This window comes from Branchiostoma floridae, chromosome 11, assembly GCF_000003815.2.
Source record: "Branchiostoma floridae strain S238N-H82 chromosome 11, Bfl_VNyyK, whole genome shotgun sequence".
Lineage (NCBI taxonomy): Eukaryota > Metazoa > Chordata > Leptocardii > Amphioxiformes > Branchiostomatidae > Branchiostoma > Branchiostoma floridae.
This window is the reverse complement of record NC_049989.1, coordinates 8,218,184-8,240,782: the sequence shown is the minus strand read 5'-3', so window position 1 is coordinate 8,240,782 and position 22,599 is coordinate 8,218,184. Positions and strand designations below refer to the sequence as shown.

The window sequence follows — 22,599 nt, the reverse complement described above, 5'->3', positions numbered from 1 at the left end:
TCTGCGGGCTGACTGCCTTGGGTCCCCGAACAAAACTCGCTAGCTACCCAGTCCTGTCTGGCTCCCAGGGTAATTCCGCAATGGCTACTACTTATTACCGACCAACGACCTACAGAGAACTGGGAGGAGATGAGGCGACCTATCCAGTTATTGATATTGTATTTATCCGTGACGTTACTCACATCGTTTACCACACAGCTCTAGCGCGACTTTTCCTCATTTTAATTAGGACGTTATATCCTTGTCCGAATCTAGGAACAAACCGCGAATACATTGAAAGGGTGGAAGTATTGTGTACTTTGAATAAGCATCATATACGTATCATAAGAAAAGCACTGCAAATGATTATAAGCACGACACGAATTAATAACAAAGTTCAAGTCATGCTTTGTATGTCAAAAACATTGAGGTTTCTAGATCAAGTAGTCAGGAATAGCCTGAATACCAGGCCCCAGCCCGGTCACAAAAATATTTCCCCACACGATAGATATTTTTGAGAGCGGGCTGGGGTCTGGTATCCAAGCTAGTCAATGATGATTTTATGTTTCTCTTTGATACTAAGAACATGCTCCTAATTCTGTCGTTTTAGTATTTGCAAACACAATGATATCGATAGCCAGGGTACCATTCTAGGGCCTTCTAGTTCTACCGGGGCTCCTCGCGCAGGGGGAAAGAGCCCCATTAGAAATAGGATGATGGCCAGGCTATAACATCGACTCATTTGATACAACTAATGGTTGACCTGGTCACCCTCCCCCACGTCTCATCTCCGACATGTAAGCCCCAAAACAGAAACATGCCAAATGCGGCTCAGATTCCTAAAATATCCCAGCACGACTGTACCCACCCCCGCTGGTTTCTAAAGTATCACCACGTATTACAAAATGTTATGCCAGACAACTATGTAGGTTTGACAAACATGACCGTGACCGCTTTGACCTTTACACTCTTTCGTACAGCGGTGAAGTTCTTTCCTCGGGATGATTGAGCCATTCGGGACGAGAGGGGGTAGATATAGAATCTTTGTCTTTCAATCATCCTCTAACGTCTAGAGTCTGTGGAATACTTTATCTGACGGAGATTTGTAAACAGGTTTCCTAACTTATGGATAATCTGGAAAAATATTGAAAAGCGCCTGATACAATTCCGTGGGGATCCCTAATCTCAAAGTTTTGTTTGGCCGCTGCGATTTCGATTACTGCAGCGGCACCCACAGGAAAGGGGGTGGTCTCTGTACAAGGAGAGTGGTCTCAAAATAAGGTCAAACCTATGTAGGCGCGAACACGATCGATATAGCAGAAGTACTGGGTATATGTAGCTCGCTTTAAAACCTTCAGCTGCAAGAGAGGGTTTTATGGTGACCGGCGTGAGGCCAGAAATTCCATCCTCGTTCCTCTCGTTATCTCCGCTTCAACAACTGCAAATTATTTGGCGAGGGGCGAAAGGGAACCCGCCTGACCGCCCCAGGCGGACAACCCGACAGGACAAGTTTTGAATTCTTGCGAATAGCGACCCCTAGTGCCGTCATAGACTGTTCCGTGTGCTGGGTGACTTCCTTCATGTAGTGGGGTTGATTCTAGTGTCCTTGAGTGTCCTGTACGCCCGTCTATTCTGTGTTTTTGCCCGACTGTGTCAGGTAGGTGGTCTGTTGTTTTGGTAGTCGGCATATGTTTGTAGATCGTAGCCCCTGTTGTGATTGAAGGAGCAGATGTATCGAGGTTTGGTTGAGGGTGGGCCGGCGGTTCTTTTGCATGGGACCGTCCGCGCTGTTCGCACCGTTCTGGGGATGACCTCGCTTCTCTCAGCTGTCTGTACCAGACCGTAACACATGACAGGGAAAACTCGTCTGAATCTGTCGTGTAACCGTGGCTGTGTATAGATCTATCCGGATATGAAGCTCGGGGTTACGTTTTCACAAAGATAGTCGTTGTACCGGCTAATTACGTTATGTTTGGTGTACGCCTTGGACATAATACAACAGGGCATTTCTACAACAGGGCACAGTGAGGTAGACTTCAACATAAAGGGTTCTCCTTTTCTCAGAACTTTGGTTCTTGTTGATGTTTCAGGACTTGAACACATCCGTCCGGTATTGTCTCAGAAGGGAAGATGGGGAAATGACTGAATCTTTCCTTTGCTGACACAACAGCACGAGAAAACAGCACAAAAGGTAATAAGGGTTGTCTTATTTGTTTACATCTATAGGCAGCGATGCATTGTAGCATATCTATGGCTAGGAATGTTCAAGTCTTAGAGAGTATTTTCTGTGGGATCATAGTATCTATGGTTATTTCTCAAAGGGCATGTATACAAAATACACTTACACGGGATCGAGAAAAGAAATTTGAGAATTTTCATCAACGTTTACTAAACATGGTAAAGGAAACGTTTACTAAACAGACGCGTGCTTAGAATATACATGTGAGCCAAGAGGGCGACAAAACATGTCCTCTGAGCTTAAAAAGTTTAAGCAACGTCTATACCGATAAATCACATCAACCCTTAATGTATGTAGATAACTATGCTACAGACAGTGCCCTTTTATTGTTTAATATAACTACAAGCAAGCTAAATTATAGCTGGCAGCGACAGCTCCCAGTAATACATATATATCCCGCTGGGGAAATGCGAAGCAGTAATTCATTCCGGTAATGATGCGAATTCAGAGTTTTCATAGTCGTGTTGTGACAGTGCCAACAGGAATGCTAGATGTGAGTTCAAGTTGATTTTTGACGAACTTCTTTCAGTGTTTTCTTTTTCTTGGGGGTGGGGGGTGGTTAGTGGGTGCAGACTACAACTGATATTCAGTATTAATTTTCTAGTGCGAAATAAGAGTTTTATAGAATTCGACATAAGGTCTAGACATGATCATTTGATAGACGTATGAATTATACGACATTGTTTGCTGCAAATGAAGATATCCCACCACAACTCGGGTGGTCCAGGTCCAGATGTCGTAACGCCGATTACTGCTAGCCTGGGCGGCCACAATACCAGAATAACAGGGACTACAGAGGCCAGTTCCTCGGTTGTAGGACCATTGTATCCCCGTAGAAATTTTGCCTTAGTCCCTGTTGAAGACAGGTGGTGGGAAATGTTATTGAGGGTATTTTGGCCTGTATGGGTCGACCCGAGAAGATGGCCTGTATGACCATTGAAACAGTGACTTCCAAAGTACGTGCGTTCCCACCCAACCCCATCTGTTTGTAAGATGATACCAGAAATTGTTTCTTGATAGAGATCTCACTTCTGGGGGGAAATTTTGATTTAACGGAAGGACCATCTGTGCAAGCTGTCTGGTTGAGTACACCCGATCCATAAAATGAGTAATAAAAACAATATATTTCCCTTTCTCGTAGACAGAACATGGTGGGATGAATAAATTTCAAACAGACGAACGTACAGACTAAAAAAAATGAAACACGATTGCCAGTATTGAGCAATGGTTTGTGTTTTTTCTTTGGTGGTAGGTAATGAATTTAAAAGCAGCTGTAATCAGTATACTTTGGTGCCATTTCTGTACAAATCTGTTCATCATAGACTTTACCATGCGGGGAACAGATATCCTAAACATGGCTTATTAAGTGGAAATCGTTCGGACTCTTAGAACGTGGTAAGCTTAGACATGCTTCAAACGATTGCCGGTGAAACATGTGCGTAAACGCGTTTTACACACAGAACGTTTTTACGGTATAAGTAAGTCGGTTTTACGGTGATGCTTGGGGGAGGGACAAGCCATTATCTTTATGGAGTGTGGGTTTGATCAAGACTTGCCAAACTTACCATATGGGGACAAACCACTAAGGGTTGTTGATAGGGTTGGGCATTGGTGGACAAAGATGCTTCGTTCAATTGCCTGTGTAAAAAAAGTGATATTTGCTGGCCAGAAAAATGTGAAAGTATAGGGCGAATGAATTTTTTTAAGCAAAAGTTAACATTACTTTTAGGTTAATTGTATGAAGCAGTTTGTTTTGATATATTCAGATAATGATAACTAGATATTATGAATAATTCCTATTCGAATTCAAATATACCACTGTCTAATTATTCATATCAATGCCACAAACATTGCAGCTGAAAGTCAAATACTACACTTCCCCCCACATACGGGCAATTATCGCAATACGGGGAGCGTTTTGAAATCATCCTGACCACCTCTATACGTCTTCGTTGAATCGAGGTCGTGGCTTTTTCTTACATTTCTAGGAAAAACACTCATACGACAAGACAGTATGATCCTTTTCTTCGAAACATGTAATACAGAATAGGCCATGATGGATTATTCTCCAAAGTCCTTCAAGGCCATAAAACATATGCCGTGAAAAACATATAAATCTTCATATTCTATGATGTGATGTATACGAAATCATGCTCAGCTATGTCCGACACACTGTCTGCTTTGTAAGTTGTAACTGACAGGGGCTGGGACTAGGGGGGGGGGTCATAAGTCCTCATCAAAGAGAGGGCTCTAGTCTAGACCTCCCTGTCAATAGCCGTGAATATTCTGCTCTCGCCCCCGGTGTGTCTTTTTGTGGATGGGTCCCGCGGCCCTTATTCATGGGTAACCATTTCTGAGAATGCCCTCAATTACACCAGGTTCAAAACCCGCATATGCTTTCATGTAAAATACATCAAAGCTGTTGGTTTTCGGTGGTTATATTGTTGCTGTCAATGTGTTTGTGATATATGTAGCTTGGTACGTAGTGATCTGTCATCTTGTGTGTGTGACCTTTCAATGGTTTGTTTATTTCTCATATCTTCCAGAAACACATGGGGAGCTAAGTGTTGTAGCAAGACGGGATAAGACTACTTCAAGAGACGACATGCCGGTTTCCAAGGATATCGTCAAGCTGGCGGTGGAGATGCCCGGTAGAGTGGCCCAGTTCTTGGACTTTAACCAACGAAGGCCGTTACCGGACATCATTGCTAAGCTATGTGATCACTGGGGCTTAGAGAGCCCAGAGGAATACGCCCTGCAGTATTCGGACGGATCCCAGGCGTACATAACGGAAAAGAACCGCGCAGAGATTAAAAACGGCGCCATCTTGCGTCTGACGACATCCCCGTCCAAGACGGTCCGCGAGATTCTCGTCCTGCCGACGAAAGATGCCTTGATGAAGCTAGCTCGCGGTTCGTCCGACACGACATTCGCGACGGAATTCGTGTACCGGAATGGCGTGCCCTTGTTAGTTGACATGGTGGTAGAGGGCACGGCAACGGGTGAGGCATTGGCGTACATACTGACAGCATTTCTGCAGTTCATGGACCACGGCATCCTTCCGTGGAAACAGTTCAGCGACGACTTTATACGGAAGATAATCGGATACGTCCTTAGGAGTACTCCCGCCGAGGCTATGATCCTGCAACGATCTCTCGCTATCTTGGAATGTGCCATATTAAGTAGCGAAGATCTCTACAAAGGTATGCGGTAATGAATGGACAGCTGAGATTTAAATGATGGAGCTCAAACAAACAAACAGTGCTCGAACACACACACACACACACACACACAGACACACATAGACACACAGTCACACACATAGACACACAGTCACACACACTCACAGACACACGTACACACACACACACACACACACACACACACACACCATGCTAAAGAGGATAATTCGGGTGGAAATATTATGAGAATATTGTCCATTAATACAAGTACTAGCACTGGCGTACCTTTTCATTACGCGCGCTTTTAGACAGAAATGCACATGGAGAAGTTGATCTGGCTGTATCGTTGAAAAACGGTTATATTACTGAGATACGGCTATATTACTGAAACTTTGCAACAGAAACCTTTATACTCAGTATAATTCATAGTTATACGCTACACGACTGCACCAAATAACACCATATCCAAATCCCGGACATATGCACAGTCAGGGCTTTATCAAACATTTATCTCTTGTGTGTAAAACAAAGAAAACCTAAAGCTCCGTTTTTAATGGTTTTATGTACGTTTTATATTGCAGCGATTTCCGCCCAGATCACGGTTGAAGAGATTACCGTGCACTTTAAGAGCCCTGTCCCGGAGGTCCAGCTGAATGCCGTGGCGCTCATCAACGCGCTGTGGCTCAGGTAAGGACCGCCACGACTGTCAGTTTCACAGCCGTCACCATGGTAACGGTGACGCCAGGGATCACTGTTGTTGAAGTAACTGGTACTTAGCTCGGGGCAGCAGGAGGTACTGGTAAGCTTAGAGATAAGAGAATCGCTCTGAAGGGATCTGTTTAAAGGTTACTGGACTACGAGTTGAGAGAGGGGGCGATTACGAGCCTAAAATCTTTCAACTGTTTATACAGGGCTAGATTTTTGTAAGACCTCTGTTTGAATGTCAAGAGGTTTGAGGCAACTTGTTTTAGATAAGCGTAAGATAAATTTCTGAAGAGTACTTTACTTTTTTGCAGAAGATAAAACAGACAATGTGTAGCATCGTCAATCTGTTATTTTGAGCGTCGAACTTCAGGTTTGTGGGCTGAGAGAAAAACAGTGTTTTATTGTTATATGGCTTGTATCATATCATGATGAATTGTGTTTTGCAGTTGTGTTAATAGCAGGAACATAATTGGTTTGCAGTTAAAGTCTTTATCGAGCTCCATGGTGTCGTTTATGATATACTCTTGAAGACGTGGACACTACTAGAATGGAGTTCAGTTATCAGTGTATGGGGGAAGCCCAGGCGTCGTCAAACCATTCACTGGTGTGCTTAGACAGTTAGTTTCTTTGGGCCGTCTCTTCCAAGAATAGTGGTGACCTGGTGTGCTAAGCTGAAAACGCGAGAAGGCACTCGGCTGACATGGCTGACGCCGCGTTACCCTTCTGCTAGCCACTCCCCCTAAAATGTACAATCATAACAATGTTTGAAATCATAAGAGGAGGACTTCTTTATCTCTTTTCGTCATTATCTGTCTAGGTCCTCCAAGGTCAAGGCCAGAGAGATCGGAGAAACTCTACAGTTCAAGTACATCCGGGCCGTCATGCTTAACTACATCATCAGGGGCAGGCGGGAAGTCTCCTCAGAGATGGCTCACCAGCTACACGTGCTGCAGGTCCTGATCATGAACTTGAACGAAGACCGCATGTACACGAAGATCAACCCGAGCGACACCGCCCATTTGGAAAAGCTGTACGAACTCTCCCAAATCGCCTTCGGGAGAGACAGCGATTCGGAATCATTCGCCACGCCGAACCCTGGCGGAAATGCACGAACACAGGCGAGGAAAGGCCGAGGCGTCTCCGACAGAGCGCAAGTCGAATTCAAGAAACTGGGATTCTCGAATCTCGCAAACCCCTTGATGGACTTCGCTAAGAGACCGCCAGGGGTCCTTGCGTTGGATTGCATAGTCTACTTTGCCGCGAATTATCCCGACTCGTTTACTAGGCTTGTATTGGAGAATTCGTGTAGGCAAGACAACTACGTTTGCCCGTTCGCACGGACGTCCATTGATATGACCAAACTATTGTGCAAGATGCTTAAGATCGGCGAACTCCCCTCTGAGACGGGGACTGAATATTACCCCATGCTGTTCACCCAAGAGAGCCCTCTAGAGGAATTATTCTGTCTCTGCATCCAACTTCTGAACAAGACTTGGCGAGAGATGCGAGCTATGGATGAAGACTATGACAAGGTGACATTTAAATAAGCAATTATACCCACTACATATTTATAAGTCAAATATCAAAGTTTTGTTCGTGCGGCATTATTCAAGGTATTTTCATACCTAATTACGACAGAATTAATGCGACATTGGTTTCATAGTCTGTAAAAAAACTTTAAAAATATATGCACAGAAAATCTATTTACTTATAGATGGACCCACAAAAAATCTGTTTCCACTTTCCAATCATATTTCAAGTGCTGTGCTTAAGGGCTTTTGTACTAACCTCCTTTCGACTATCGGGTTGGAGATAGTACATATATGCTGCTCTATTATCCTCCTCAGCGGACAGTCCGGCGTCCCATCGTTCTTTTCTTCCCGTCCGCTCATCACGGGTTCTTTGAGTGAGTTCTCACATGACAGTCGTAACAAAAGAATACCATAGAATCTCCCAGTCCTGTGCTTGACCGACAACAATGGCACAGTTCTGCCTGATCGTATTTACTCCACTCAGCACCTATCAGAGCATCCCCGTAGCCTGGGGGGGGGGGGGGGGGGAGTTCGGAAGAACCCACGCACACGCTGAAAGGTCCGCTTTTTTTACGCTCGAAGGTCCCCATTTTCATGTCCAAGATTTTTTTTCAAAGGCTTGGCTGATTTGCATTTTTCACTGATAGACATTTCTTTCAATCTTAGTAAGTCTATTGGCAGAATTTGCCCCAGAATGTGCAGGAAAAGGCTTTTCACAGCAAGGACAAATAAGTTTCCAAGTTTTTCTTTTACAGTCTATCCAGCTGCCGAAAAAACTCCCCTAGCAAATTATTATCCCTATAATAGCCAGCGTGGCCAACCTGGTAGAGAGTAAGATAAATGAATGAAATGGCCGTACGCGTATTCATTCACTATAAGACTGTAAAATATGTCTTCGGCCGGGTCTATTATATTGTACTTATAACCGTCGAGTCCTTCTCCTGGATTTGTATTGATGGGTGTATGTATCGTTCACATGATGGTAAAAAATCATTAAACCTATTTCTTCCATGCGTATGTGACAGGTTATGGACGTGGTGAGAGAGCAGATAACGCTCGCCCTGTCAGAAAAACCCGACACCATGGACCGCTTCCGCGCCATCTTACAGGAGCTGGACTATCATCAGATCATCAAGATCCTCCAGGACAGGAGGGCGTCCATGTTGGAAACTAACACGGATCTAGAACCCTTCTGTGAGCTTCGGGAGGACAAGCGACCTGAGGTATGTGTATGTATGGATTTGGAAGGGGGAGGGGGGTAGAGCGATGTTATACTCTGTCTACGAATACAGCAATCAGTAGCTACAAAGGGATGACCATGTTGACTGAATTTTAGTCACGCCAGAAGAAAATTCTCCCCCTCCTTCACATAAATGCTGAAATGCAACTATTATGACAATGATGATCTTTTTTATAATTGTAAATAACAGCAACCTGTAACAAAGTCACATTGCCCAAACTTATACACCTTCCGTATACCTGTTCACTTAAATTAACCGTACGAAAATTTTGTTTTGTGGGTGTGTTGCTCAGTGCTATAGCTATATATGAAACTCGTCTGGTACAATTTCTTTTTTCAATCAAGGTGTATGTATGTTATGGATACTGAGCAAAATGTACCTGATCTCTGATATTCAGCACAAATGCATACGATGCCTTCGTGTAGAATTCTGTGTTATATTTTGTGATCAAATTTACGACAAACAGTACGAAACGCAAGGCACGTAAAAACAAATTGCTCTGCCGAGAAAAAATCGATGGAAGTCATTTTCTCCTCTTTTCCACCGTAGATCGTTCTTAGTAATTATGTATTCAGGTTACATTATGATGCGGTTGCAACAAAAGAAGAAGCTGAAAGATTAGAGCGAGTGACATCGTGGTTCATGGGCCGGGACCATTCTTTTAAAGAGGCTGACCTTTGCTTTTGTCCTTTTGATAGATCTATCAGTCCACTGGTTCTGCTTGACAAACCTTTAATGAATGAACTGCTGCGCTACTCCATGTTGAACGGGGGCGGTTCATTACTAAAATAGAAGAGGGTTGCTGCTGTCTCTACTTACATTAGAGACATGGGCATATAAAATCCACTCCCTTAACGACATCTTGTCGGTATCATTTTTTGGCCACTCCTCAGGGGCGTAGGCAGTTCGAAGCGATCGAAATGAAATGAAAAATGAAACAGGGCCGATAGGAAAGAATGTAGACAGAACATTAAGGCATTAAGGCCAAGAAATGTTGTTACCTTGATCGTACAAATTAATGCGTGTAATGAAGTGTTCTACGAGCAATTCCATAATATCAAACCAAAACCAACAGGTTTATTTGTAGTTAGATAGTGTGCATTACAATGATGATTTATTTTAATTGAATGTCTTTTATCCAGGTTTTAGACCTGGTCAAGAAACATCGTCTCAATGCCTTGGTCGAGGGGACGATATTCAACAAGGTCACGACTAGAAGGTCCAAGGACAAGTTTTGGTACTGCCGCCTAGCGCCTAACCACAAGTGCCTACACTGGGGTGACGTCTCCGACTCAGCGAAACCTCCGCTTCCTGTAGAAATGCTACCGGAAATGCTACCTGTTGCCGACATCAAGGGACTAGCTGTGGGTAAGGAGTGTCCCCATATCATGAAGGAAGGAAAGAAGGAGAAGAAAGAGAGCTTGGCGCCGCTCGCCTTTTCAGTCCTTTACGACCCCGAGGGGTCATTGAACTTTTTGGCGCCAAATGACTACATCTACGACCTGTGGACGGACGGTATCAGGGCGCTCCTGGAACAGGAAATGACGTCAGAGCTTGCGCAGAAGGACATGGAGATCCTTCTCGGGATGGAGATGAAGTTGGCCCTGCTGGACACTGAGGGAATCCCCGTACCAAACGAACCTCCACCGATCCCGGAAGATCCCAAGGATTATAACTTCTGTTGCGAATGATTAAACACTTGATTAAACACTAAAATTGACGATGAGTCCAATTTCCCTCCGTTCTGATGAACTTCAACAATATGACTGATTGCAAAAAACTTTGAAGTGACTTTGAACACAAAGAAAAACGCTCGCCACGCAAAGTCTCGACAAAGTCTTCGGTCTTCGCCAGGTACTCACTTTTACGTCACGTGACTTTCCAAAAACGAAACGCGTCGACGTCAGGAGAATCTTTCTACATGTTGGTTGATTTTTTTTTTAGACATGTGCTTTAACAAACTAACTAGTAACAGGCTTTCCTCCAAATGTAACGTTATGTACCTTCTAGATGCCACATGTGTATGAACAAAGCTATGTCAATGGCGCTTTTGTCGACAATGCCATGCAAATGCTTTCTTAATGTTTTATACAAAAAAGTATTTTTCCAAGTACAGTATTGTAATGACGTGTTGCAATAGATGTAGGCATGCCTGTCAAAGACGTTACCAGCATGTCGGTCCTCCAGCCCTATGTCTAGGAATTAGAAAAATTAAAACTATGATTGTGGCACTGGATGTGTTGTGGCACTAGATGTGTTCTTTTTAACAGTTTTATATATTCAGTTTTCTTTCATGTTGTAATCATTAGCTCCCAAGTAATGTCAAATATTGAGTATTTCATCAAGTTGAGGCCTTCTGTCTCAACGTTCTTAGCTCATCGCAACGGTTAATATTTTGTAAAGTAAACGGTAGTGAGGTGAGAGAAAAGATGGTAATTACGTTGCAAATGAAACGTTATTGAATGTTTTATAGAAAGTAATCAATGGTCTAGGGGTTGGCGTGGTCAGAGGGCTGTTTCTAGCCCGTCTAAACGTTAACATTTACTACCGCCACCCTCAACTTCCTGAAAACGCGAGTTCTAACAAAACATTCTTGCACGTTCAGCACCGTATCTCAGCTAAGTTCAGACGATCAAGCAGAAAGAAATTAAGAGAAACGTGGATTGAATTCTGAGTCCATTTATTGATACCATCTTGTCATAAATACAGTAATCTTTCAATATTCATATCTTCATACGGTCACAGAAATTCAATCTTTCAATATTTATATCCTCGTATATGGTTGTCACAGAAATTCATCAACAAACGACGAAGATGCCTTTGATCATTTGAATTGAGAGTGGACGGTTTTTTTTAACGTCAATTTGAATTTCTTGCAATATTTCGATTCATTTGCTAGAATAGCCATTACAATACAATAGAGGCGAAGTTACTTGTTCGCACGTTCTATAACTTTTTATTCTATGATAGTATTGAAGGCTTCAAGTGGTCGGTCTCGAACACCGTGGTGTAGAGTTGTTGGTAGCGGCGCAGGTAGTAACACGACACTGCCGCGGACAGGAAGATGACTCCGAGACACACCATCAGCACACCGAGCACTGGAGGGGAAACAACCGCCGAAACCGCCTCCTTCCAGTTGTTTGCTGCAAACAATGAGTAAAAAAGGCAATGGGGGATTGCAGACTTTGCCTATAGACATAACATCACTGTCGATGAATTGCAATATACATGCATGATCTATCTAGTATCCTGAAATTAATGCTGAAAGTGGGGATTGTCATCTTCCTTCTTTACATATTTGCTTCCAAAAAAGCAACCCGTTTAGAAATGGTCAACACTAGTATTTGTAGCGTCTTCTGACAATGTTTATAACTGCTCATTGTCACATGTATTCTATGTACTTGCAATTAGCCTCCGTAAAAATAATTGTCAATTGTTTTACTATCAATGGCCAACTAGCAAAATATCTACGTGAGGAGTGCTATACCCATCAATATAACGTTACATATTGCTTCGACTTTGTCTGGTACAGTTCTTCTATGTATCGGTAGGCGGTGCACAATTACGTGTCACTAGTAGTAAATGGTCACCCTCACCTTTCTCTGACTGTCTCCAATCGTCCCTGATGATCTTGACCGGACCGCTCGTCACCTGGAAGCGGTGTTGTTTGTCCAGCACGTCGGCGTCTCGCCGCTTTCTGCCGGCGGCACAGTTAGCGGGCGCGGTGGCGCAGTAGGAGCTGGCATCGGCCGCGGCACACACCACAACATCACAATGGATATACAACTGTACGGGGAATAGAACAGCTAAACTGAATTACTAATGTTACACATTGTAACTCGTGTACAAGATACACATGATAGATGTCCGTGTCAAGGTTTCGCGAAGAAAGGGTAGCTTCAAATATGTTGAACGTTTTCGCCACTCCCTCTATACTACATCGTCACTAAGGTTAAAAGAATACGCACTACTCTTGTACAATTGGTTTGTCAAACTACAACTTAGTACAAGTCCTGCTTGTAACTAAAAGAACGGACATTAATTCTACTCGATAACTACGTTTTGGAGACCGGACGTTTCGTCACGCAAGCACATTCGCCTGTTGTTTCGCTACAAACGCTGTTTGCTACATGGCAAGTCGTTCCGCTAAATGGCAAGTCGTTTCGCCACTGGCGAAGAAAGACAAAATGAGCGTACCGTTGAATAGTCCGGGAAGCGGAACACCACGATGCCGAAGTTCTCCTCACGGGCAGCTCGGCCGGCGTCCGTGGGTTCATACCAGGTCAAGAGGGGATCTTTGTTACAGCTGAATAAAGAAACCAAACATTTTGCAAGAATGATCGTAACCGTAAAGTAAGTTTTTATATGGCTCCATGCCTTAAATCTCATTGCCTTGGTATGACCAGAATAATATTGTATGCGCATGCAGATAAGAAGTCTTGCTAGTTTATGAGCGAACGCCTCCGTGCGTACCACTCGGGAACTGCCATCACACACATTTCCTATGGCTAAAGCAATTTAATGGTTAACTGTCACACGCAAGCACTATTATGCGGTGCATTGATAATGTCACAAAGTTCGCACCCGTTTTCACGGATGATGTAACTGGGCGCGCTGTCCCACTCGGCCCCGGCTGTCGCCCTGCAGTTGTCCGCCAACACCACGAGATCCGTGCTGTCCGAGACCAGCTTCACTCCGATGAACATCTCTTGGTTAGGATGGTAGGACACGGGGTAGCTGGTAAAGGCAGTGCTGGAGACACAAACAAGAAAACGTATCAAAATCAAAAGATAGCGTCACTCATTGACCCAAGGTGCAAACCTGCAATCATCAAATGTTGAGAGCATAGTCTGTCATTGCCTTGCTAAGATTTTTTTGCCAATTTTTTTTAGATCAGTGAAACATTACCTATTCTGTGCTGCTGCTGCTGCTGCAGATTTACCTTCACAGTAGATGCGGTTTACTGCGGTATGATACATTTAAGTGAGAATGCCCCAGCCCACCTAATATACTGGACCCCCACATACAGGCGTTATATATACATATATATGGGCTCAGCACAACAAGAGTCCTAAGACGGGTCATCGAGGAAATCGCGAGTGAACTAGACTGACGAAATCAATCTCTTCAAATGGGTAGTTAAAAACCTTACTAACTACTTAATGATTTCAAGAAGGTGAACGTTCGTGATGGTTTTCTGAACAGATCGTCCCGGTCCGCTCACCTGAAGGTGTTGTCCGTGTAGAAGTCTAAGGAGAAGTCGAACTGACCGGTACTTCTCCTGCCAAATATGGAGCCCATCAGCGCACTGAAACGTTTCCCTGTCACCACGGTGTTACTGTCGTAGGCACACTCGGCTTTTCCTATTCAGTACAAAACAACGGTTTTCAAACAAACTGTTCAAAATAGTGACACTACTGTTCTTGTGTTCAAGACCATTGCAATAACTTTCAGAGACAAATTCATCCTGAAATCAAGACAGTTCTTTACCATCCACACTGTTGCCTCTGATGACGCCGCCCGTGAACTCCGTATGAATCTCGTTCTCGTAGACCAGTTCATCTCCCTGGGTCTAAAAATAAGCAAGGAAACTTGAGAAGGTCGAACTTGAAATTACGAAGTGAATCACGAGTTCTAAACAAGCACAGATGAAAGGTTATGTAAATTCTTAGATACGATAGGTACTACCAATTGACCACTTTACGCTTGGCTCGAAAGACACCGACCACCATGAAACATTACGTGGTTCAGAACCCCCCCCCCCCCTTACGTACCGTCATGGTACTGCCACACTCCTGCAATCCGGTAGTGATGCTGACGGAGTCGCCGGAGACCACTGGTAAACAGGGTGCACTCCGGAACCGGATATCAGCTGCGTTCACACCGCTAATCTCAGACAATGGAATTGTAACCTGAAAATGCCAAAACGCATATTTACAAAATTGTACATCCATAGTCTAGGTAAATAATATTGACTGGAGTATTACTAGTAGATTAGTCAATCCCAGTACACGAGAAATTCAGCAGGTAACGTTAGTGCCTTTCTCACAGTATCAAATTGCTGTCGCCAGGCACACTTACTAGTATCATAATGCAATAGAAAGATGTGAAGTGCAGTACGTGAAAAGTTCAACAGGTGGAGTTAGTGGAGTTTTCTCACACTTATTGCTGTCGCTAAGTAAAGTTATCACAACAGAAGATCAAGTCACATAAGCAAACTTTGCAAACAGACAGAAGAACAAGTGTAACATCAAAAAAGAACATGGTTGTTGAAAATGTTACATAAAAGTCTGAAACGTAGCAAGAGAATATGACAACTGAGTTGCCGTACCGTTATGCTGGTAGGAGAGCAGGTTACCACGATGGCGGTGACGGGCATGGTGGGGAGGCTTCCCGGTGGAGGGGTGCCGACCACCCGCGGTGTCGCACCCACTGCTGCTGTCGTCCCAGCAGGCGGAGCCGCTGTAGGTGGAGGCGCTGTAATGGTTGGGTAACATAGGAACAAAACAGAAGAGTTAAGAGCACTATCGTCGACTGTCACTATAAACATGGGATCCCGACTGTTGGCAGGACTTACACAGGCCATAACCTGGAAACCAGACTTTTAGCCAGGGCCGGCAGAATCTGTTCGGCAGCCAAGGCAGGGGGGCAGGTCTCCCCGAGGACCTTTCGATACGCACACCGGGCACTTGTCATACAGGGAGAGTATATCGGTCTAGCTGTCAACAGCTTACAGTGACACATTATGTTAGCCTCAAGTAGCCTTTTAAAGGAGTCTGGTGGTCAGTTTGCCTTCCGACAAGTAGTAGAACTAGTGGTGGTGTATTATAGAAAGACAATGGATGAGTTCTTGTCGGACAGGGTGAGCAGTTAGGTCTCGCACAGTCGGAAAAACTGGAATGAAGAAAGAAACCTTACCAGGCGCAGCGGTGGTGACCGGCGGAGGTACGTAGAACTTGCAGGTGAAACCCCAGGACCCTCCGGCCGTCTCGTACGAGGCGCTCTGCACGCCCGCCCCGGCCCCGCACCCAGTCACGCCCTCCACAGCGCCGGTATCCATGGTTATAGTGTAGGTCCCCAGGGGGAGAAAAGTGTTCGCCGGAACGTCGAAAACGTAGGTGTTAGACTGGGATGGTGCCGGCTGTCCGTCCGGAATCTTCGTGTTGTGTTGGTAGAAGACCAAGTTGGTGGAGTCGTAGAAGGTAATGAAGGCGTCCGCTGTCGGCGGTAGTACCTTTTGGAGACAAAATAAAAGTTTAAGATACAAACGTATAGAGCATCTGGACGGCAACAGGTATGGACTTCCGGTAACCCTTGACCGACTCCTGACGGCACACATCATGCAGTGCGCTTATGCGCGTGTCGTTTGGAAGGTACTTACCAGCTGGTCGAACGTGGCGCTGAAGCGGAGGGCGGTGTCACACGGGTAGTCTGCCGGTTTCACACCGGGAGTAGGAATCAGCGTGGGTGCGTCCACAGCAGGCGGCGTGATGCTTCCTAACCATCAAAACAACGTCAAATATCAATATCGCAACCTTGTCCATATAAACCTAGTCGCACATTGTACGTTTAGACATCCAGGTGATAAGATACGCCAAAAAGCAGTTACTCAAGCAACTGGAAATGAGTGTCAGTGTCACTGACGAAGGACATCGGATGGTGTCTGAAATGGCTGACCGTTTCCGAAATCATATCCAGTTGCTTGAGTAACTGCTTTTTGGCCCACATCGCAATATTCAAGATTTAAATTGTTTTATCAATGAGCCGAATAAGACATAGTTTAGAGGAGGTGGGGGTAATGTGAAACGATTGAAAAAAACTACCGTTATGTCGACAGCCATACCTCCGACTATAAGGGAGACGCATCTTCTCTCAGACTGAAGGGCGTTGGAGTCCTCGGCGTAGAAACAGACGACACTGGGGTAACTGGGCCCTAGTTGTGCCGCGGTCCAGGTGATGGTCGTGGATGTGACGTCACCTGTGGTCGTCAGGGCGCTCTTTGTCATGCCCTTCGGCCCGAGAAGGTTAATCTCAGCAATTCTGATGAACAAACAAAAGCGTGTTTTTCTCACGATCACCGAAGAACATTATACATACGCATTCAAACAAAATTGTTGACTTTTTTGGCTGTTCTATGCGTAGAGGAAATACTATGAAAAGTAGTCGAATAAGAGAAATCAAATACTTTTGTTTGTTTTCTTTGGATCGTCATTAGCGGTCCATATTGTTGTTTCACTATTCTTCATGATGATGGTGATGGAGTCCGTACAATGCATTTGCAATTAATTGAAATGTAAGAAACAAAAGCTACACAATTTGTATATACAGAAAACGAAACCATCAAATGAGGAGAAGTGAACGATAGAGTGCATGTATACCACAAAGCGAGGTAGTTGTGACAGTGTGCGATGTAATAAAGTAAGGGAACAATCTATCAAACATCTGGGACAAAGTGCATTGCTATGCCTTTTGACAGTCTCATAGAAGATCTAAATGATGTCAACAGACCGACTCCCTTCCAACACTACATTGAAAACAGTGCTAAAGAAAACTACAAGGAGAATTTTCTTTAGATTCATCTGATCTTCCATTTCATACAGAAGGCATTAAACTTGTCAGGTGCGCATTATATATATTGTAATCCTGTCTCAGATTCTGAGAACATCACAACGTCGTCTGCAGACAGCAGACAGGAGACTAGCCAATTGTGTAAGGAGGTTGGAGCGCAGTCGATATCGTCTAGGTCACAGTCATTAATTACAGATATATAATAGAATGGTGTCCACAGTGCTTGAGTAAAATAATCGAAGTTGAAATCTTACGTGGCAGGTGCTGTAGGTGTAGCTTCTACGGTCATGGTGTACTCTACTTGGGCAGGGATAGGCAGACACGTGTCTATAGCCGGGGTCGCACCAGTAAGGACCGGCTCCGAGCCGCAGGTAACAGCCGGGTTATTTCTGACTAGAATTTACATAGAAAAGACAACGTTAACGTTATACATATGATAATAATCTTTATTGCATATTCTTTCCCAGGGGGATGAGTGCATAAGAGACCATACATGGTGTAAAGCACGAGCGGATGTCATACATAAGATTAAGTCCTGTGGTCTTAACGTAAATATATAACTGCTAGCCATAATCAAACGCTTGTAAAGCCAACATTGTACTGTATCTAAGTTGTGTACTGTATCTAAGTTGTGTACTGTATCTAAGTTGTGTACTGTATCTAAGTTGTGTACTGTATCTAAGTTGTGTACTGTATCTAAGTTGTGTACTGTATCTAAGTTGTGTACTGTATCTAAGTTGTGTACTGTATCTAAGTTGTGTACCGTATCTAAGTTGTGTACCGTATCTAAGTTGTGTACTGTATCTAAGTTGTGTACTGTATCTAAGTTGTGTACTGTATCTAAGTTGTGTACCGTATCTAAGTTGTGTACCGTATCTAAGTTGTGTACCGTATCTAAGTTGTGTACCGTATCTAAGTTGTGTACCGTATCTAAGTTGTGTACCGTATCTAAGTTGTGTACCGTATCTAAGTTGTGTACCGTATCTAAGTTGTGTACCGTATCTAAGTTGTGTACCGTATCTAAGTTGTGTACCGTATCTAAGTTGTGTACCGTATCTAAGTTGTGTACCGTATCTAAGTTGTGTACCGTATCTAAGTTGTGTACCGTATCTAAGTTGTGTACCGTATCTAAGTTGTGTACCGTATCTAAGTTGTGTACCGTATGTAAGTTGTATACCGTATCTAAGTTGTGTACCGTATCTAAGTTGTGTACTGTATCTATTATAAAGTTGTGTACCGTATCTAAGTTGTGTACTGTATCTAAGTTGTGATCGTGATTTACATCAACTTCGTGCTCGCACATATCAAGCAAACCTGGCGGAGTGAAACTCAAAATACAGTCCTACACTACCTAGTTATCTCGTCATTATCAAAACTGTTTGAAAAATCAACATTTATAGTCAAGTAGAAAGATGATTACCTTCTATCAAGAACTGAAGGGGAATGCTGCTGAGGGCTTGTGTTGTCGGGACTTCCTGGTTGTGACGGAAGATGGTTTGAACGGGGAAATCTTCTACCATGACGGCAACCACAAAGAACAGAGACGTCCCCGAACTAATGGTGATGGAAGTAGGTCCGCTGTACGCGTACGAACAGTCCTGAAATAACAGTATGAAATCATAGTTCGCATTTGCATTCCTATATATGTACACGGGTTATATGGCCTCCACCAAGCCTTCCTACGGGGTGTGGGGATCGTAGAATTCGGAAAAGAAATCGGTAAATTGACCAGGGGAGTCTGACCACGCTTAGATTGATGTTTCCCTTCCGGAGGCTGCGTGACAATGCACTTCACTGCGCATACGTACTTGGAATCGTGAAAAGTCTTATAAATGATTTTGCAAGTCGGTGCGATATTCATTTGACGTTAACACGAGGATGATTTCGACCGAGGTGACCGTACCTCGTTCAACACTAGTCCCGGGAACTGGTCGCACGCTTCCCCGCACTCCTCCGCTCCCTGGGCAAAGCGACATTTCACCGTGTCTCCGTCCATATCAATCACGCCGAGTTTGCCAGCCGGGTTGGTCGGTCCTAGACACCCGTTTATGACACTGATAGAAGCCAAACGAAAAAGAACACTTATTTTCAAACTCGGAAATCGGGCCACGAAGTCAAATAACAGAATTTCTGCAACATTTGAAAATGTACCGAAAAATTATATTAAGTTAACGATTATGCCGATAGAAGATGACAGGCTTTGTTGACACGACAAAAAGGTACAGTGACCCTCGTATGGTCAGATATGAGCTACAAAGTAAGGATACAGAGTAAATCTTAAAATTCTACTGACTAAAGAATATAGGATAAAAAAACTTTATGCAATCAGGTGAGGCTAAAAGCGAATGCCATAATCTTGTCTAATCACAAAGCAACCTTTTATGTATTCACCTATCTTGGCATTATGATCATATGAGAGCTGTTGGGTCTAAAGATATAGTCAAATCTACTTCTGATATCGAGTACCTCGAAATCTGTAGTATTCATACACAGGAATGTGAATAACATTGCGTAAGATGTCATACCTAGAGCATTCCATGACAAAGGGAATTCATTTTCAATACGATTTGAACAAAATGTGCAGAACCTTTTGTCGGGGCTACAAGAGCCAGGACGTTATAGCAACTCACCGAATGGTTGTTTGCATACCGGCGACTGGGGGTATGTTGCTGGCGCCGGTGTCTGACCTAAAGCCGAGGTCTACAGTCGTTCGCAGGGAAATCAAAGGGTTGTGGAAGACTCCTGTCGCCTGATTCTGGATCTGAAGCCAGCAGCAACTTTCATAACTGTGGGACAAAAAGTACAGAATTGGTCATGGTCAAGAGCGACGCCTGGCGACATCTAGCTGACCAACATGGATAATCAAAAGTCTGACTGTATGACTCGATTCAAAAGTTTTCGTAGACTGTTGATAAAAGGTCATTTCATTTATTATGTGGAATAAAATACTGTACAAAAGCTTGATTAGACTGCAACTGTGAACCAGAACAAAGTTGTGATTAGAGTCGAATAAAACACATTGTCTTTTCGGCAAGGTATATAGTACACGGTCGAGGTTTCACGTTGAAATTACAAAAGGGATGTCTATTAAACAGATATGAAAATAACACTTACCCAACAATGAATGTATCCTGGGTGTTTCGAAAATCGTGGTTAAAACTTCTGGTAGCCTTTACCCAGTTTTGACCTACGTTGAATTCGGTACAGATGTAGTCCTGAAAACGCAAACTTGCATGTTAAATTTCCCCACTTCAGGTACTTGAATAGCAAAGAGAAATCCATATTCCTTACAGCCTTCGATAAACCAAACCTAACTAATCATACAGTTCAATACATTTATGCAATTAGGAAGAAGCGAGAGGGAGTCGAACATACTAGAGTAGATTAGACTATTAGACATTGACATGTACACACATAGGTCTGATTGTTACTAGATGACCTGTGCTTAACCCACTGGGCAGAATTGAACAGTACAGGGCTTCTTGATTCATTGTTCATCCAATCGATGACACTTTTGTAAACTCCACATTCTCACAAAATAATCCTGCCTATATTCTAACAATTAACGCATGATTTGTTTCTATCTTTCTCTCACCTGATTGGCCAAAAAGACTGTACCGGAGGATGCACAACCGGATATGCACTCCCAGGGATCCTCATTGGTCGTGACAAGGGTTTGACCCTGTAGAGCAGCTAGGTCACATCCGGATCCTGTCGCACTCGTCTTCTTCCAGCCGAGGTGGAACTTAAAGCGGGCCTACATGGCACGACATGTGGTTCAACTTGGCGTATTATTGCAGCTCGTTGGTACCCAATCTGAGTAACGAGGCTGTTTACGTGCTAAAGGCACCGCCCCGAATATGGGACGCCCATTTACCCCCCCCCTCCCCAAGACGAATGCAATTCCTTACAACATGTCCTAGCTGATATAGAAAGTCACTTGTTTTAAAAACAACTCCACCCCGAAGGCGTCGCCAAAAAATACACAATGGAATAAAATTGCAGACCACAGTTTTTGAAAATGTTTCCGTAATCTGTTGAACTTACTGAGGTTTCTGTAGGAGCCCCCAGAGGCAGCCAGGAGATGGTTCCACCTCGGAAATGCGAACCCTCGGTGAAAGGGACCACAAATGTAGACACCAGGGAGAACACAAGCAAGCTTTGAATGGCGGTCATGATGCTATCAAAGAAAGATATATAGAATGAGAAAACATCCATTACCTTTGTCTCGGGAAACTCCATTAGTAACTTTTAGTGCATGTCAAATAATTATTCTTATTACTCTAGAAGGAACAATGTGAAGTTGAACGCGAAATGAAAAAAAAATCCATCCACAGTATAACGTTAGAGATGAATCGCTTTCAAAGCGAACATTCGCTTCCTTACAGAAAAGCTGCTATAACCCAAATTTTTGCATGAAGTTCTCTGTATGGCGTCCCCACGTGGCTACCCTTTACCGTCATATGGAACATGTCCACAACAAGTAAGCCTCCACCGATGGATAAACACATGTTAGTACATACATACACGCTTTGTCTTAGCTACAACCAAGGACGTCCCTACAACAAAGAAAACGTTGCTTGTTCCCCATGAAACGACAAACTCACCGGGTATCTTCCTGAGCACTGCAGCCTTCCGTAGCCGTTCCTTCTCCAGAAATGAAGCACCAGCCCTTTTAACCACTAGTTAAGGCGCGTTTACAGCTGTTTCAAACACCTGAGCATGTTGCACGTGTATTCAGGTAGCAAGCCGTACCACTCAACATCGGGGGTCAACTTTTACATCGAAACTTATTCTGAGTGATGTGGTGTGCGCTTTGACATTAGGAAAATTATGAAGACAAATGTATACACATCAAACAATGATATTCACCAATAATAGTTGGTCTACAGTGCTGCATTTTAATTTAAAAAAAATGTTATCCCTAAATAAAGATGCACACTTGGAAACTTATCTAATTCATTTATCAAATAAGCAGCGATCATTGGTATAATTTAATAAATGAATTAAAACCTGACCAAAAATAGTCTGATCAAATGAATTTCGCTTGAAGGAGGTACAAAATGAATAACAGAATGACATTTCTATCGTTACCTCCATGAAAAATAGAGGTACTTTTTTTCGGTTTGTCTGCGTGTGTCTACGTGTTTATG

General features: G+C 43.6%; 2 protein-coding genes across 5 annotated transcripts; one reads left to right on the top strand and one right to left on the bottom strand.

Moving 5' to 3' along the window:
- The first annotated feature begins 844 nt into the window (after positions 1 to 844).
- On the top strand, positions 845 to 11,109 carry LOC118425894 (engulfment and cell motility protein 2-like). 3 transcript variants are annotated; one of them, XM_035835036.1, is made up of 7 exons: positions 845 to 1,008; positions 2,070 to 2,170; positions 4,765 to 5,421; positions 5,982 to 6,087; positions 6,923 to 7,637; positions 8,663 to 8,860; positions 10,021 to 11,109. In XM_035835036.1, the coding sequence occupies exons 3-7, from the start codon at positions 4,824 to 4,826 to the stop codon at positions 10,567 to 10,569; spliced, it is 2,166 nt and encodes a 721-aa protein (XP_035690929.1). In that variant the 5' UTR covers positions 845 to 1,008; positions 2,070 to 2,170; positions 4,765 to 4,823; the 3' UTR covers positions 10,570 to 11,109. The 3 variants fall into 3 exon arrangements, with proteins under 3 accessions (XP_035690929.1, XP_035690927.1, XP_035690928.1); XM_035835034.1 differs by lacking the exon at positions 845 to 1,008 and adding an exon at positions 1,070 to 1,636; XM_035835035.1 differs by lacking the exon at positions 845 to 1,008 and adding an exon at positions 1,671 to 1,807.
- A 467-nt stretch (positions 11,110 to 11,576) lies between these two features.
- On the bottom strand, positions 11,577 to 22,198 carry LOC118425892. Of its 2 annotated transcripts, none has more exons than XM_035835032.1 (19): positions 22,054 to 22,198; positions 21,494 to 21,626; positions 21,042 to 21,203; positions 20,561 to 20,661; positions 20,077 to 20,232; positions 19,350 to 19,500; positions 18,867 to 19,044; positions 17,701 to 17,839; positions 16,722 to 16,918; positions 16,260 to 16,375; positions 15,797 to 16,112; positions 15,210 to 15,355; positions 14,653 to 14,790; positions 14,369 to 14,450; positions 14,103 to 14,241; positions 13,463 to 13,630; positions 13,076 to 13,184; positions 12,469 to 12,664; positions 11,577 to 12,021 (listed from the first exon to the last, which is right to left on the bottom strand). In XM_035835032.1, the coding sequence occupies exons 2-19, from the start codon at positions 21,620 to 21,622 to the stop codon at positions 11,840 to 11,842; spliced, it is 2,805 nt and encodes a 934-aa protein (XP_035690925.1). In that variant the 5' UTR covers positions 21,623 to 21,626; positions 22,054 to 22,198; the 3' UTR covers positions 11,577 to 11,839. The 2 variants fall into 2 exon arrangements, with proteins under 2 accessions (XP_035690925.1, XP_035690926.1); XM_035835033.1 differs by having other exon boundaries at positions 12,475 to 12,664.
- Positions 22,199 to 22,599: the final 401 nt, after the last annotated feature.